This window comes from Stegodyphus dumicola, chromosome X1, assembly GCF_044657685.1.
Source record: "Stegodyphus dumicola isolate Sdum_Otavi_A_Nest chromosome X1, ASM4465768v1".
NCBI classification, from domain to species: domain Eukaryota; kingdom Metazoa; phylum Arthropoda; class Arachnida; order Araneae; family Eresidae; genus Stegodyphus; species Stegodyphus dumicola.
The window spans coordinates 261,722,350-261,737,260 of NC_140780.1; the positions used below are offsets into that span (position 1 = coordinate 261,722,350).

Here is a 14,911-nt window from a genome sequence, read left to right on the forward strand (position 1 = left end):
GGAGCCTACTACGGTACCGAAGAGCTCCGGTTCGAATCCCGGAGAAGACATGGATGTTTGTAAATGTATAGTGTCATTGCGGCATGGCGGCAATCTAAGTATGCGGTGAGCCGAAAGTCCTCTCGTGTGGATTGGTGGGAGATCCTCCGATTCCCCCGGGTTGCTCTCCCTCAGAATTGGGAGTGGAAAATAGAAGTCCAACCTCTTTTTTGAGTAAGCTCTGACAACCATTCTTCCATGTAATACGGACAAAGCAATAACAATAACAACAACGAACTTGTCTGAAGTCAAAGCAAATAAGAGAGCGATTATTGTTGAAAAACTGATAACAGGAATTTCAGTTAGGAATGCAAAAAAGGTATTAAAATTATAAAACTTCCATATACGGTAATGAGCAAAAAAACTGCAGGGATTATTCATGTAATTTAATTATATTGTACGACTATGTACACATAAATAGATGTAATAATGCACAGGAAAATCTTATTTAGTCAGATTGTTTAATCCATTAACTAATATACTTTAAGCCAAATCGAGTTAAACTAAAAAAATAAATGAAAGAAATAATAACTATTTATCATTAGTTCATGTGCATTGTTTGAAATACATTTGGAAATTTTTATTTTTATATATTAATTTTTTCATAAGCAAAATTTCTTGGCTCACATGTCGTCGCATTTTGCACACACTGGGCATTTTTGAAAAATGTTCTGTCATATTAACTTAATTTTGTCGAATAAATTTTTGTAGTCTCTGTCAGTTGCTCCGCAATAAGGTTTAAAATTTATACACAAATTCTCACACACATAAGTTTGATGCTGCAGACGGCACCTGAAACCATGGCCAGTTAATCAGTTCTTTTATTTCTTAACAAAACAAATCTTTTATTATTGACATCACATTATTAGGGCAAACGCGGATAATCTGGTGCCAAGTGCAATCGTTCTTTAATGAGATTCCTATTTTTTGAAGTAAGCTAGTAAAATAGCGGAGAGTGATCTTGCACGAGACGGAAGTAAAAAAGGAAATGTGACGTATATAAGGTGAAAGCGAGCTTCTAAATGATTCAGTTTGGTTCAGTTTTATCCTATTTTTTTGCTCAAAGTTTCGGTGCAAAAATTTTAAAATTATTATTGACTGAAGTGTTATCTTCATATGTAAGTCTTCAGCGTTATATAAAAATCCGTAAGAAGAATCAAATCTGAAATGATGCGGTTAAAGGGATTTATTATAAACAGTTATTAGTTTTAGGTTGGAAAGGGCAAATATAGTGACTTTCTCTTAGCTAAAGCAAATTTTTTTAAAGCAAAATTTCACTTTTTAATATATATATATATATATATATATATATATAATTTATTTACTAAAGAATTATTGATTATATTATCTCCTAATATAAATTTAGTAGAAATATCTAAAAAGAGTGAACCCATATGTAGGAAGTTTAATTCCGTAAATTGTGTTTTATAGCAACTTGAATGGAAATTCAATATATATATATATATACATTATTATTATTATATTATGCACTCTTTTCTTGGTTTTAACAAACGCATAGCCAAACTAAATTGTCTTCGCATTTGAGTTTTTACCTGAGTATCATGTTTGTCCCCATAATTCACATAGATGTTTCTGTAATGTTACTGACTGTTACAGGCAGGGCCCCACTATAGTAGTTTCGGTGCTTCAGTACTTCTGAGGTTTCGAACAAATTTGTAATTCCAGCCAGAACCTCAAATAAGGTGAGCTTTTAACATTCTGATTTATTATTTGCTTGTAGTTAATTTAATTTATTAACATTTTATTTATCTTTTTAATTTCTACTTAATTATTTTATGTTTTTTATCTTATCTGCGGCCGTTCATAGAGCTCCGCCATTTTTAATTTCTAAAAATAAGCTATGCTTATAAGAAAAATCGTGAATGCGGAAGCTAGATCATTCTTGGAATCTAAAAGTTCTCCCACAGATTCTTTAATTTAGTTAAAAATATCGGGGAATTTAAGCGGAAGCTTCTTGAAGTTTCAGTAGCTTTTTATCTGTTCTCCGCAATAATTCCAGTAGTTATGTAATTGTCTTTGACGTTGAATGATGAACCTCTGATAAGGTGTGTGGCATTCAAGCAGAGAGTAATATGATTTGCTTATTTGCGTTGGTGTGCGATTGCCTGGAACTATTTATCTTTTATCTTGAAAAATAATGCGGTAGTCTTATCAGAAAGGGAATGTTATTGCCTTTTTTCGAAGGCTCATTTTCCATTTGTTAACAATAGGTACATTTTACAAGTAATATTATATCTTAATGGGTGTTTTAAAATGCCGTATTTTTCTCAGCTACCGAAACTGCTAATTTTTTTTACTCCTAATTATAACAATTTTTCTAATAAATTATACTAGTTATGGTTGGGAAATAGTCATAAACTTAAGGACCTTTTCATTGTAAAAAACATTTTCAATTATTTAAGAAGCCATGTGTAAAACTTTGCGATTATGAAATCTTATCGTTTTTTTTTCTGCTGCAGATACATCATTAGAAAAGCCGATGAGATTTAAGAACCAATTATTCGTGAATGATTGGCAAATTATACACCACTTCCTCAATCGATCAACGTAAATGGGTTAAGAATGGAAATAAAGTAATAGATATTAAATGATCAACGGAAGATGAAACAGATATTCCCGAAAGATCTTCCGAAGAAATAAAGGAAAATTCTTTAATGGCACTGTACATTTTAATTTGAATAAATGTAACATACAGAGATGCTTAGTAAAATTTGTCTTCAGCTCGTTGTCATAAAAGAGGAAATTTCAAAATAAAAATTTCTTAGTTTATTAAACATAAAAATGCAACTGGAAAATAAGCAAACATTAATAATGAATTGATTTGTTGAAACGGCTGTGATCTAGAGAAATTAAAGTTCATTTTAAGTAAACGTGTTTTTTCACGTTAACTCTTTTCTGAAACTTTTATTTCTTTCACCATTCTTTACCAGAATGCAAATTACGTAGAGTTTGATTTGCGAGCAAATGTGTAATTTAGATAGAGAAACTGAGACACGCAGTATTTATTCGCAGTAAATTTGCAACTCACAGCAAGCAGTATATATTCGTAGTAAGTTTGTAACTCAAAATACAACTTGAGATTTTTTTGGGGTGTGTGAATGTGTGTTTGTAACAGTATTCACATCATGGGATATTTTATGCAATGAATCCTGTATTTAAAAAAAGTTTTCATGAGATTGGAAAAGAAACGTACCAATGTTAAATTTAAAACTAGATATAAAAGTAACCTTACGTTGGCTTAGATTTTTAATAATTAGCTTAATAGCTATAAATTTTGTTAATAATATAATTCATAATATTTAAGTTTTTTAGTAATAATTTTAATTTAAATGAAATGAAAGCTGTTTTAGGTTTAATAGTTGGCTACGGAAGCAAACATCCTTAAGAGTTACACTTTCTTTATAATATTGTATACTGAGTGAAACGAAAAGACTATGAATCCATCTCCAAGAATTTATATAATTTGCTGCCAAATTATTGGTGAAGCATTTGAATATATTGGACGAAAATCCTGTTAGTTCTAACTTAGAGCGTAAATTACTAATTTTCATGCATGTAAACGCTCTTTTTTACTGCAACAGTGCGACGGGAGATGTGCTATTAAGATGGAAGCTATTACTCCTCTTTTGATATATCGCCACTTCTGCTTGGAGATGATATTGAGCGCAAGAGACAGGAAGAAGGGAGATCTTTGAAAGCAGTTACAGCATTTCGCATCTGCAGCTTACGAAGACGGCCTACGTCATTTGCACAGAAAAGATGCGTGAATCCATTGAAAAGAAAAAGTGATTTCGGTAATGAGAAAGACAGGAAGAAATCAATAAACGCTCTATTGATATAGAGCGGGCACAAATGGAAAAGAGAATCAATTAGAAACAAGAACAATTCTGATAAGTGCTTTTTTTTTCTTCCTTTTGTTGCCTCCATAAATCAGATGGGAAGATAATCGCGACTTTTTGGCTTCAGAATTAGGGAAAAGTAATTATAGGATTTAACTGCGATGAGTTTCTGCAGAAGGATTTATTCATTACTGAAGTTTCTCCTTCATATTTTATGCAACAAATATCGATGAAAGTGGGGGTAGATTTATGACTGAAACTTAAACTTTTAATTAGAAGTGTAATTACTGTTAATGCTTTTTCACCTCGATCCGACGACTATCGATAACGATTAGTAAAATTTTTAATTTAATGGACTCTTCATTTTGGAAGATATTTTTAAGTTTAATCTTTGCTAATGACTACAGATGTGGGATGCGTTGCAGGCTTATCGATTTCGAATTTTCTTTGATATACAGAGCGAGACGTAGTGACTGAAATCAATTCCTATTAGAAATTCCTAGAGACCAAATATTTTCCTTTTGCATATCTAGACATTATTTTTCTGACTCAGGATTCGAGTAGTATGTTGGTGTAGATTTATTATCTGCAAGTTCGTATGCCTGGATGAATTCATTTTCAAAGGCTACGCTATGAGCAGCTTAATTTTAATTTCCATCTACACGAGTATAAAATGTCCCATTAATTTATTGCATTACAGTAGTGCATTTTTTCTTTAAATCGTTATATTTTAAGGTCAGTTTTTAATGTGTGCGCAGTTGTATTAAGTTTCAGAATAACTTTGAAATTTTAAGGTTTTAAGTATTTTGTATCAAATTTTAAAATGAGAGAAATTTATATTTCGACTGTTTTAAGCTTCCACCTAATTTATTTTATTTTTTCCTAAAACCGATGATGTATTGAAATTGAAGCTTACATCTTCAAGAACTGATGTTAAAGCTTCAGTCTGCCTGAATAGATCATCGATTATGCTTTGTAATGAAAATTATGTAAACCAATCCATCTGAGAAGATAATACAGTACTTAATCCGCGAAATTCACGACCAGAAATGCAATAACGAGCGAGAACATTAATTTCAAAGTTAGCCTAAGAAGGTGAATCATGTGGTTAGATTAAGTATAAATCTGTTTATCAGATAAAATTATAGCAAATGGATGCTGAAAGATTCCGCTTTTTTGCACCGTTTTTGCACTGCATATAAAAGTAGTCAGTAGAAGAAAGCAGGAAAGCACTTGAAGAGAGAACCTATTTGTGAATTTACTAATTGGCGATGGTTAGCATCACTGACTGCCGTGTCGAAGGGCCCGTGTTCGAATCCCGGAGAAGCCACGGATGTTTGTAAATGTATAGTGTCCGTGCGGTATAGAGCGCACTCTAAATATGTGGCGAGCCGAAAGTCCTCTCAAGAGGTTGACGGTAGAGGAAGAGGGGTGGAAAACCCTCAGACTCGTCCCCCCTGGGGTGCTCTCGATCAAAACTAGTGGCAAAACTAAGCTAAATCGTACTGTTACGTGTAAAGTGCTCAAGGTGCGTGTATGTTGCCAATGACAGAAGTAACTTGCGTTCCTTGCAACGAGGAATTTCGTGGGCTTGGACTAACTGTAGGTCAGACAAGTGAGCATTAGCAACAACAACAACTAATTGACGAAGAACTTTATTCATTGTTTCACATTATTCATATATTCTATTGTTTGCAATAGAAGGTAGCAACGGTAAATACAAGCCTGCAGTTCAGATTGCATTCTCAAAATTTTTGGCTCTAACGGAGTTGACAGCAGAAACCAAAATGGACTTAGTCTAAGCTGGGTTCGAAGATCAAGGGCCCCTCGGTGTGTAATTATGATTGGTGCGATGCATAACACTTAAGTGTACCGCACCAATCCTCATACTCCTTCAAACAATACGCAGCAACATTTGTTCCATGACTGGGGCTATCTCATATTCTGAACTGGGAACTTCAACAATATGTGGTCCCAAAGCCCCCCCCCCCCCTTAAGGTTTGGGGGGGATTTGGGACTGCATATAAAAGTAGTCAGTTTGAATATTGGATATTTTCTATACCTTCTGCAAACTATAGGTATTCTTACACTTGTATTTTCTCATGAACATTGTATCATGTTAATATATTTATCCTAAATATTTTTATTTACGCCCTTGCAATAGATGACTGAAACGAGTACATTTTACTTTTATACATATAACAATGAACATTGATTTTATATCAACGATATTTCAGATTGAGAAATTAAGACCAATAATTAAATGATAGCGACGCGATGTTGCCGTTCGAATATGTAATTTGCAGGTGCGTAAAGTTTTATAATACTATTTGGAATCATGTGTTTGAGTTTAATACCTTGTGATCTGAGATGTAGTTGGACCATTTTCTCGCATTTAATGTCTACTCTGGCTTCTGGTATTTATAGAGTGCTGTCATATAACATTTATTTCTAGCTAGATCAGTTTAATGCCTGGTTTTTGAGAGTAAAGTAAGGAATATTTCTATAATACAGATTTAACAGATTTCATTTTGTGACTCAGCAGCATAGCTTAGAAAAAAAGGTAACGTGAGTTAGCAAAAACTAATTTATGCATAAAGAAATGAAATATAGCATGAAGTAATACATAAAAGACATCACGGTCTATGGTGATAAATGTTGTTTCTCTTGTAATCACATCCCATGTGAAAATGAATCAGATCCCATGTGAAAGACCCATGTATAATCATTGGATGCATCTGCACTTAGTCACAGAACTTAGGCACCAGTGGTGGTAGCATCATTTTCATGCCACACAGTATTCCATTCCAGAAATTTATATAATTTATATCGAAATGCTTTGCACTGCTGTGAGGACGAGTGCCTCGAGAAAACTTCGGCTATAAATTACGTATAACCTCTATTTCATTAACCCAAACAATTGAAATTTATGAAAAGACGGACCACAAATCTCATGTAAACAGATTTAATAGAATATTCATAAATTTAACGAAGATAAAAAACCCTAGTTAACGAGAAATAATATATAATTTAATATGTACAGATTTAAAGAGCAGACATTAGCTGTAAAATATCTAGATTAGAAATCCATAGACTATTAAGCTTTGCAAAAGTTTTTAATAAATTTTGACGAGAGTTTAAAACATAATTTTTTTTATCTTTCTGAAATCACCTCTTTCCTTTATGGGAGAAAAATTCAAACTTTTGATTAGAGTGATAAGTATGTTTGCCAATGAATTGCGAGTATTAAACTCCTCTACAAGGAATGTTAGGTTTTTGGAGCGGAAAATTTCTATTTTCTAGCAAAAATCTACTATTTTGGCCCTGGGAATCGAATTATGGATCTTTCAGTTGCTAGTTGGATGCGCTAACCGCTTCAACAACACAAAGACATGCTCGGAAGGAATGCCATGATTCGTTTCATTCTTAAAGGCAGCGTCTGCTTTCTAATAGTCACTGCCCGGCGAAGGCATGGATGTTTGTAAACGTATAGTGTCTTTGCAGTATGAGGTTACTTAAAAGATTGTTGAGCCGAAAGCTCTCTCGAAAGGTTGGTGGTAGGAAAAACAAGGGTAAGAGATCTCTGGTTCTGTCCTTTGGTGTGCTCATCAAAAGTGGAACTCGTACTCTGTCAGCGTTGAGACGCACACAGCTTTTGACAGTGACAATCGGAACCCTTCGACACTAGGATATCGTGGACCTGATCTATATTGTGTTCAAATTAGGAGAATTAATCACAGCAGCAACAACAAGAGCTATCCCACTGTCTACATACAAATCTTCCAAAGTTTAGAAAACTCAAATCATTTGTGGTCCCAGCGTTTCTGGTAAGGGTGGCGCAGCCTACGTTATCAAAAGATAGGGAATGGCAAGTAAAATTAATCACAGGACAAATAGGACAATTAATAAAATCACAGGACAGGCTTTAAAAAATTTTAGAAATTACAACGAACAAGCAATTACAGCAAGTGAAAGTTAATTTTCTTTTGTCTCAGAAACTTGAATCAATATCGGAAAAAATATGTAATTTTTAATTTTGCGTATGATGCACATATGAGTTGTAAATTAATCTATAAACTGGTGGAGATTCCAGAAAAAGAATTTTAGCCATTTCTGGAATTTTTCACTTCTTTTGTTCAATCATGTAGTTCGTGTCACTTCTTATACGTGCTTAGAGTGAGCAGAAAAAGGTATATTTTCGGAAAAACCTTTTACCTTATTGCAGTGTTACTGTTTGAAAGCGTTTGCTTTTCACTTTTGATAGTATGAGTACTATTGACCACTAACGCTGTTCTCAAATAGCGAACGATCCGTAAAAGATAAGAGAGCTTTACTGTAGCAGAAAAACGAAATAAAAAGGGAGAAATCGTACTTCTTTTTATTTTCGACCCTTACTTTTAGCTAGAGAAACTTGACTCTGCAGAAAGAAAGCTGTCATGTTGGTAGAAACTAAAATAAAGAGAGAGTAAGAAAATGTTTCGGATAGCAAACATGAATAAAATGTATTTGTAGGAAAGAATACAAACTAAAGCATGAGAAGTTTCGCATTTGACGCTCTACTAACCGAGCGTTACAGTACATCCATTTCTCCTGCTCATATATGCAAATCCGATGAGCTGAGTTTAGCTATTCAAACAGTTATCGTGGTTTACTTATATTTTTTGAATTTATGTTTTTCTTAATTTCAAAAGATTGAAACAAAGGAGTTAGTGATTTTATGGAAACTGATATAAATTTACAGAAATTGTAGCAAATTACCGCATTTTCTACATGAATTCTCTCTACTATAAGTGAAACTAGCGTTATAATATTCGTGGATCAAACCTCGAACAGAGCACAACTGATTTCTCATAGTTCCAATTTCGTTAAATGTTATAGTCTCACATTGTCTACAGAGTTAATAACAGAAATTTCTAGGAAGCTATCTTACTCAATCTAGACCGGACGCCCTGAGCACTCTAGTGATTAGCTTGCTGACTACTATACTGTTCAGCCGCCTTTCAAATTTCGGGAAAAAACTGGACTTTTGTAAGCGTATAGCATTTTGAGGCATGGGGGCACTTAAAATACATAGTGAGTCGAACGTTCTCTCGAAGGGTTGTTGGTAGAGACGCTTGGACCAGTCTTCCAGGGTTTCCGACCTGGGTTCGATTCCAGGCGGCCGGGCTTTCAGTGGTTTTTCCCATGTGTAACGTGTAAGCCATTTTCCATTTGAATGTTGTCCTCGAAGGCATCCCTTCCCGTAGCCAGATAGCCATAGTGGGCTTTGCGATAATCAACTAAACCAAACCAAACCTTAATCATTAAACTTTCAGTAGTAGGTGCCGGGAAGTTTGATTCTGAACAGTAATACAGAATTCACAGCGGCATCTTACGGATTGGCGTACATTAGCAAATATCTCTAGGCATTTCACTCACATTTTTAGCAGCAGCCGATAGGCTGGCCACCGAATACTCATCAGACATGGGGAATAAAGATTTATGCCATTTTCACTTACAGGGCTTAATTCCTAAAATTAGAAGTGCCTGAGGCCTTACGGAAGGCCAATCAGGAGAGAAGGAGAAAATTAAAAAAAAATAATGAAAAAAATAACTATTACAATAATAAAAGAATTTATAATTAAAATAATTAATAATTAAAATATTAGATAATTAAAATAAAATAATTAGTAATTAAAAACACTGAATACGTAAAAGAGCAAAATAATTAGCAGTTGAAATTAAAATTCAATAAAAATATAACGACAGATTAAAATTTAATTAATTATTAAATTTAATGATGATTAGTTGAATAATAAAATAAAATACCGGATCCCGTTTTATTAGAGGCTGCGGCTGGAGTTACTGTCACATAAGAAGAACTTAGACGTTGCTCAGCTGAGCATTAGCTAAATTTAGGCCTTGAATGAAAAGATAATGTTGTTATGTTTCAAAGGTTGATAGAAACAAAGACCATGATTTTTCCAGCATACCCAATAAAAAAAAGGTAAAGCAATTAAAGCGCCTCTAATGAGAATACAGAGAATGCTTAAGACGAAAAGTTTTATCTGATAATCTGACCCGATATTTTACTCCATGTGTAACACTAACACTACCTTGTATTCTCTCCTTAGAGAGGATAAAAGCAGTGATAGCACACGCCCGCTGTCCTCATAGGAATACTCCTAATCCCTACATTATTTTTTTTTTCTTTTTATTCAGGAGAGTCACGATGGTTAGAAAAACTGACTGAGTAGGTATATTTTTTCCCATCAGTTACATTCTTCTGGTTATAGTTTCAGCACAAAGTGCTACTTTACTTCACAAACACACACAATACACACATTTTTTAATTATTATAAATTTTAATATTATAGAGTTATGTTGTTACGCTAATTCATTCTCTTTAACATAACTTGAGCATACAAGTTATTTGTCTACCTTGAATTTAAAATTTTGTGTATTTAGTTTTTTTTAATGTCAGGTATATAATGGAAAAGAATTTTTATGGTCATAAGAGTAAACTGAAACTTTAACTTTGATTTGTCATACAATACTAAAAGCTAGTCATCTTTTTCGAGATGACTTTTACGTGCAACAGTTTTTGAGCATCCCCCAGCCATCCACAATTTGTTACGCTGATTTGCTTTGTAGAGGACCTGCCCATTTTTGATAGAATTTATTATTATTGCATTTTGTTTGTTATGTATATCAATTATTCCATAGCTCTACAATATGAAACTCTGTTTTTGTTCTATTATAAATAGAATAAAAATAAATATTATAAATAAGTATAAAACTATTATAAATAAGTGCATAATAAATGTTCAATTTCATATTTATGTTTTAGAAACAATTTTATATTGATTATAACATTGAATTTCTACAAAAGACTGTGAGCTTTTACAGCAAAATGTGAAAATTTTTGAAGTGACATCAAGATATCTTTTCAAGAATTTTATACATCTTGAACAGGAAGAACATCATGAATAGAAGAAAACATCAAGGCTATGTCCCTGAAGCCTTTCATTTACTTTCTCATATCAACTGTACATATTGCATAAAATTTTTTTGTATTGCTCTAATATTTTGCTAAAATGGCTTTTCTCTCGCCAAGCCTTTTCCTTCTGGAAGGGAAGGAGAGTATGTAAAATCTAAAATAAGGAAATAAATCTAATATGTAAAATCTAAAATAAGAAAATAAATTTCTTATAAATTACTAAGTTAATTAGCAATATCTACCTAATCTCAGCCCCTTGTGCCAGATGGGGGGAGGATGTGGGAGTTTATCTAAGTTTTCACTCCTTATCTCTTTGATATCTCAATTATTACCTCTATTTTCACATTAGTAACTTAGATCTACAATTAGTAAATTATTTTTTGAATGAGTTTCTATTCATAATATTTCTTTAGCTTCTTTTCTTTTTTAATGTATTTTTTAGTTTTATAAGCAAGCATCGTATAATTCTAATTTATTTCGAAAGTCATAAAAGGCTTTGAATAGGAAGGTAATGTCAAATAACTTAATTTTAGAATATTGCGCATGTTAATTGAGTTCAGTAATAATGCAATGTAAAATACTGTTATTCAAGCTATACTGTTACGTAGAATATTTTACGCAAAAAAGTAAGAAAATTTCAAGGATGGAACATCTTAACCCACAGAAAAACGTAGAACAAGCTGCTGAAGTAAGCGGGTGTTAACGAGGGAGGACCCACTCGATAAGAAGCAGGTTGAAATGATTTGGGAGAAGAAATTTTGGAAAGGAGAGAAAATCAGGAGAGGGAGGTTGATGGGGGACCAGGTAAAGGGATCCCTGTGATTCGGAAGGAATTCTTGGGCGAAGGAAAAAGGCCACAGGAAATTTTAAAGAAGATGTGTGGGTGTGAAAACAAAAGGAGAAAAAGTCGACACATACTGACCACGATCCTGCCGATAAAGAACGAATTTTGCAGCTCTCATAAATCGATTATAGAAGAATAAGACTTTGAGATGGCCATGACTGGAGAATGGGCCTTAGACATGTGGTGCGGCTTTTTGTCATCTCAACTTTCATCAAAGTGCTTGTTGCTCAGAGAAAGACAGGGATGCATTCAGAAGCCAGAAATGGTTTTTAAGGCAAACTTTTTGTTAAATAAATTTTTCGAAATCCAAAGAATTTTCTGCTGAAATTTTGGTTCAGTCACATAAAAGAACTGCCGGAGTCCTCTTATTTAAAGGTCTGGAGCGCTCCGGCTATAGTTAAGATTTATATAAGAAATTGAGAAGTATCGAAGCCGAGATCCGGTGGATTCTAGCGTAATATAAGCTCTGCTTACCCATCTCAACAGCGTCCTCTATCCTACGACCACGTCTTTTCCATTCGCACATTCCGTTTTGGAATCTGCTCGCGATCCCCTCAACCAAAAACGGTCAGTAGAAGACAAAGATTTTGCATATTTTATAGGGTGATTCACAAATATCTGAAAAAAAGTATAAAGGTAGTGATCTAGCACCAGAGCTCCCGACCAAGTGCCACTAGCGAATCACCATACAAGATTAAATACTCCGACAGAGTATCCAGTCTTGAGTTGCATTTTCTAGTTCACTGCCTTTGTACTTTTGCTAGATATTTTTGAATCCCTTTGTATAATATATAAGATCGTTGTCTTCCACTGACTGTATCTGTTTACCAGACTGTATGCTGAGCGCAGGATTAGTTGACACAAAATTCGCAAAACAAAATGATTCTCTGAATGTTTTGTTTGTTTGTTTGTGTAATTATAGCAAAGCCTCGAGGGCTATCTGCCTAAGGGGAGGGATGCCTTTCGTGGAGGACTTTCTAAGGGAAACTGGCTCGTATACACGTTACACACGGGGAAAACCACGAAAACGCCCATGCAGCCAGCCCGTTCGCGGGATTCGAACCTCGGACCGAACTACCAGTGTTCAGCGACTTTACCGCTCGGCCGCTGGTGGGCACGATTCTCTGAATGCATTGAATTATTTGGATTACGGCAAAGAATACTAGGGTTATCTCCTTAGAGGAGGGCCAAGAGTATTTAAATTATTATAAAGCACTCAAGCACTCTCTGTCAAAAGGGAGAGAGGAGGTCTTACGGGAAGCTTATTTGTAGCAACGTTATAGATAGGGAAGACAGCGAAAACTTCTATGCAGCCAGGTAGTTCGCCGGGATTTGAATCCAGGTCTTATTACCAGTGTAGCAGTGTTCAACGGTTTTATCGGTTGGCCACATCTGAGCCTGGTACTTTGAAAATCGTTCATTTCTAAGATAATAGTCTGCAGTTTAGCTTAGTTAGCTGTTAGAGTAAATTCTAATACCAGTATAAGCAAACGCAAGAATTATATAGTAAGGCTTTCGAAAATGCCACTAGATACTACATTTTATGCCTGAAATCTCAAGATTAATTTATGTCAACTGATGGGGTAAACGTGACAGCATAAAGCACTCGTGTATGTTAATATTACACTATATAAATATACAGGCAAGAGTATTCATCATAGAGTTTAATTTTTATAAGATTTTATTAGTAATTCCTAAATCTGGAGAAAACTCCTTACATTATATCGTAGTTTAAAAATTCTTAAACTTTAAGAAGAAAGTAAAGCGCCATAAAAAAAAAACATGCATTCCTTTAACCCTTTGATAGTCATGAACGAGCTCAGCTCGCGTTCCAATTACGCACCGCAGTGGGCACAAACGAACAAGCTTACAATATAAATTTACGACTGACAGATATCGCGCGTATTCGGGGAGAAAAATGGCTTAATCTCACAACCGTCGAAGGGTTAAAGAAGAAGTGAACCCCAGCAATCACTATGTTATCAAAAGCGTATTTGGCCCCACCATTTTATTTTCGGTTTATTTCAGGAAAGCTGGAATATTTCATAGACGTGTTAGAAAGATACTGATACCTTTTTATTCCTTTTATGAATGATGTTATATTAGGTTAGGTTATTTAATTACGACAAAGCCTCGAGGGCTATCTGCCTAAGGGGAGGGATGCCTTCGTGGAGGACTTTCTAAGGGAAACTGGCTCTTATACACGTTACACATGGGGAAAACCACGAAAACACCCATGCAGCCAACCCGCTCGCGGGATTCGAACCTCGGACCGAACTACCAGTGTTCAGCGACTTTACCGCTCGGCCGCTGGTGGGCCCTTTTATGAATGAAACCCTTATTTTAACACGGTGTTATTTTGTGAAGGCTTATTTAAAGCTACCAATATAATAAAATTCATACCAAAAGGAAATTAATAAAATATTTTAAAATGATATATATAAGTTTAAAACTGATTCAAATTCCAGTCTGAAATATTAATTAAGTGCTTTAAAACTTACCTAGTACAATAAGTGTAACATTAACATCAGCCTTCCCAAATCCATTTACAGCTCTACAGACATACAGTCCTGTATCTTCTGGTACGACTGACTTGATTTTGAGGACACCATTTCCTTGAATTCTGTACCTTTCGTCCGCAAACGCATCTAGAGGTTCACGGTCCCGATACCATTCGAAGAAGAGTGTGTCCGGATCAGCTTCAACTGGACACGGAAGTTGTACCATAGTACCTTCCGGTACAACTCTTTCAAGATCATAAGCTTCAGGTAGCAGTCGTGGAGGGCCTGTGAAGACAAAATATTGCTCTTTTAAGTAAAGTTAGTTTCAAACACAACCCCATTTTGAAATTTTGATTTTTACCTTTGCTAACTTAAACGATTTAGCAGCCAGCATATCTGCTGCTATTGGATATCAGGCTTCTGATTGGGTTTCATTGAATTTATTGCTGTTTCTTGACGGTTATATTTGTATGAAAAGAAGAAAAACGGATCTCTTCGAATAATATGGAAATTTTGTCAATCGGTTCATTTGTTTAAAAATTAAATAATCACATAAAGTATGTTTTTTCAAAATTGTACTCAAATTTTACCAACTTATAACAGAGCAGCATTAAATATATTGATAAATATATTGATAAATATATTGATAAATATTCAATGCAGTATCTATTGTAGTATATATATATAT

At 34.3% G+C, this 14,911-nt stretch overlaps 1 protein-coding gene across 1 annotated transcript in view; it reads right to left on the bottom strand.

Moving 5' to 3' along the window:
• LOC146993489 (fibroblast growth factor receptor-like 1) overlaps positions 1 to 14,911 on the bottom strand; it is a 42,157-nt gene that overhangs the window by 14,836 nt on the left and 12,410 nt on the right. The window contains exon 2 of the mRNA XM_085808269.1: positions 14,224 to 14,508. Coding sequence (XP_085664395.1) covers positions 14,224 to 14,508 — 285 coding nt within the window. The remainder of the gene's footprint in view (positions 1 to 14,223; positions 14,509 to 14,911) is intronic.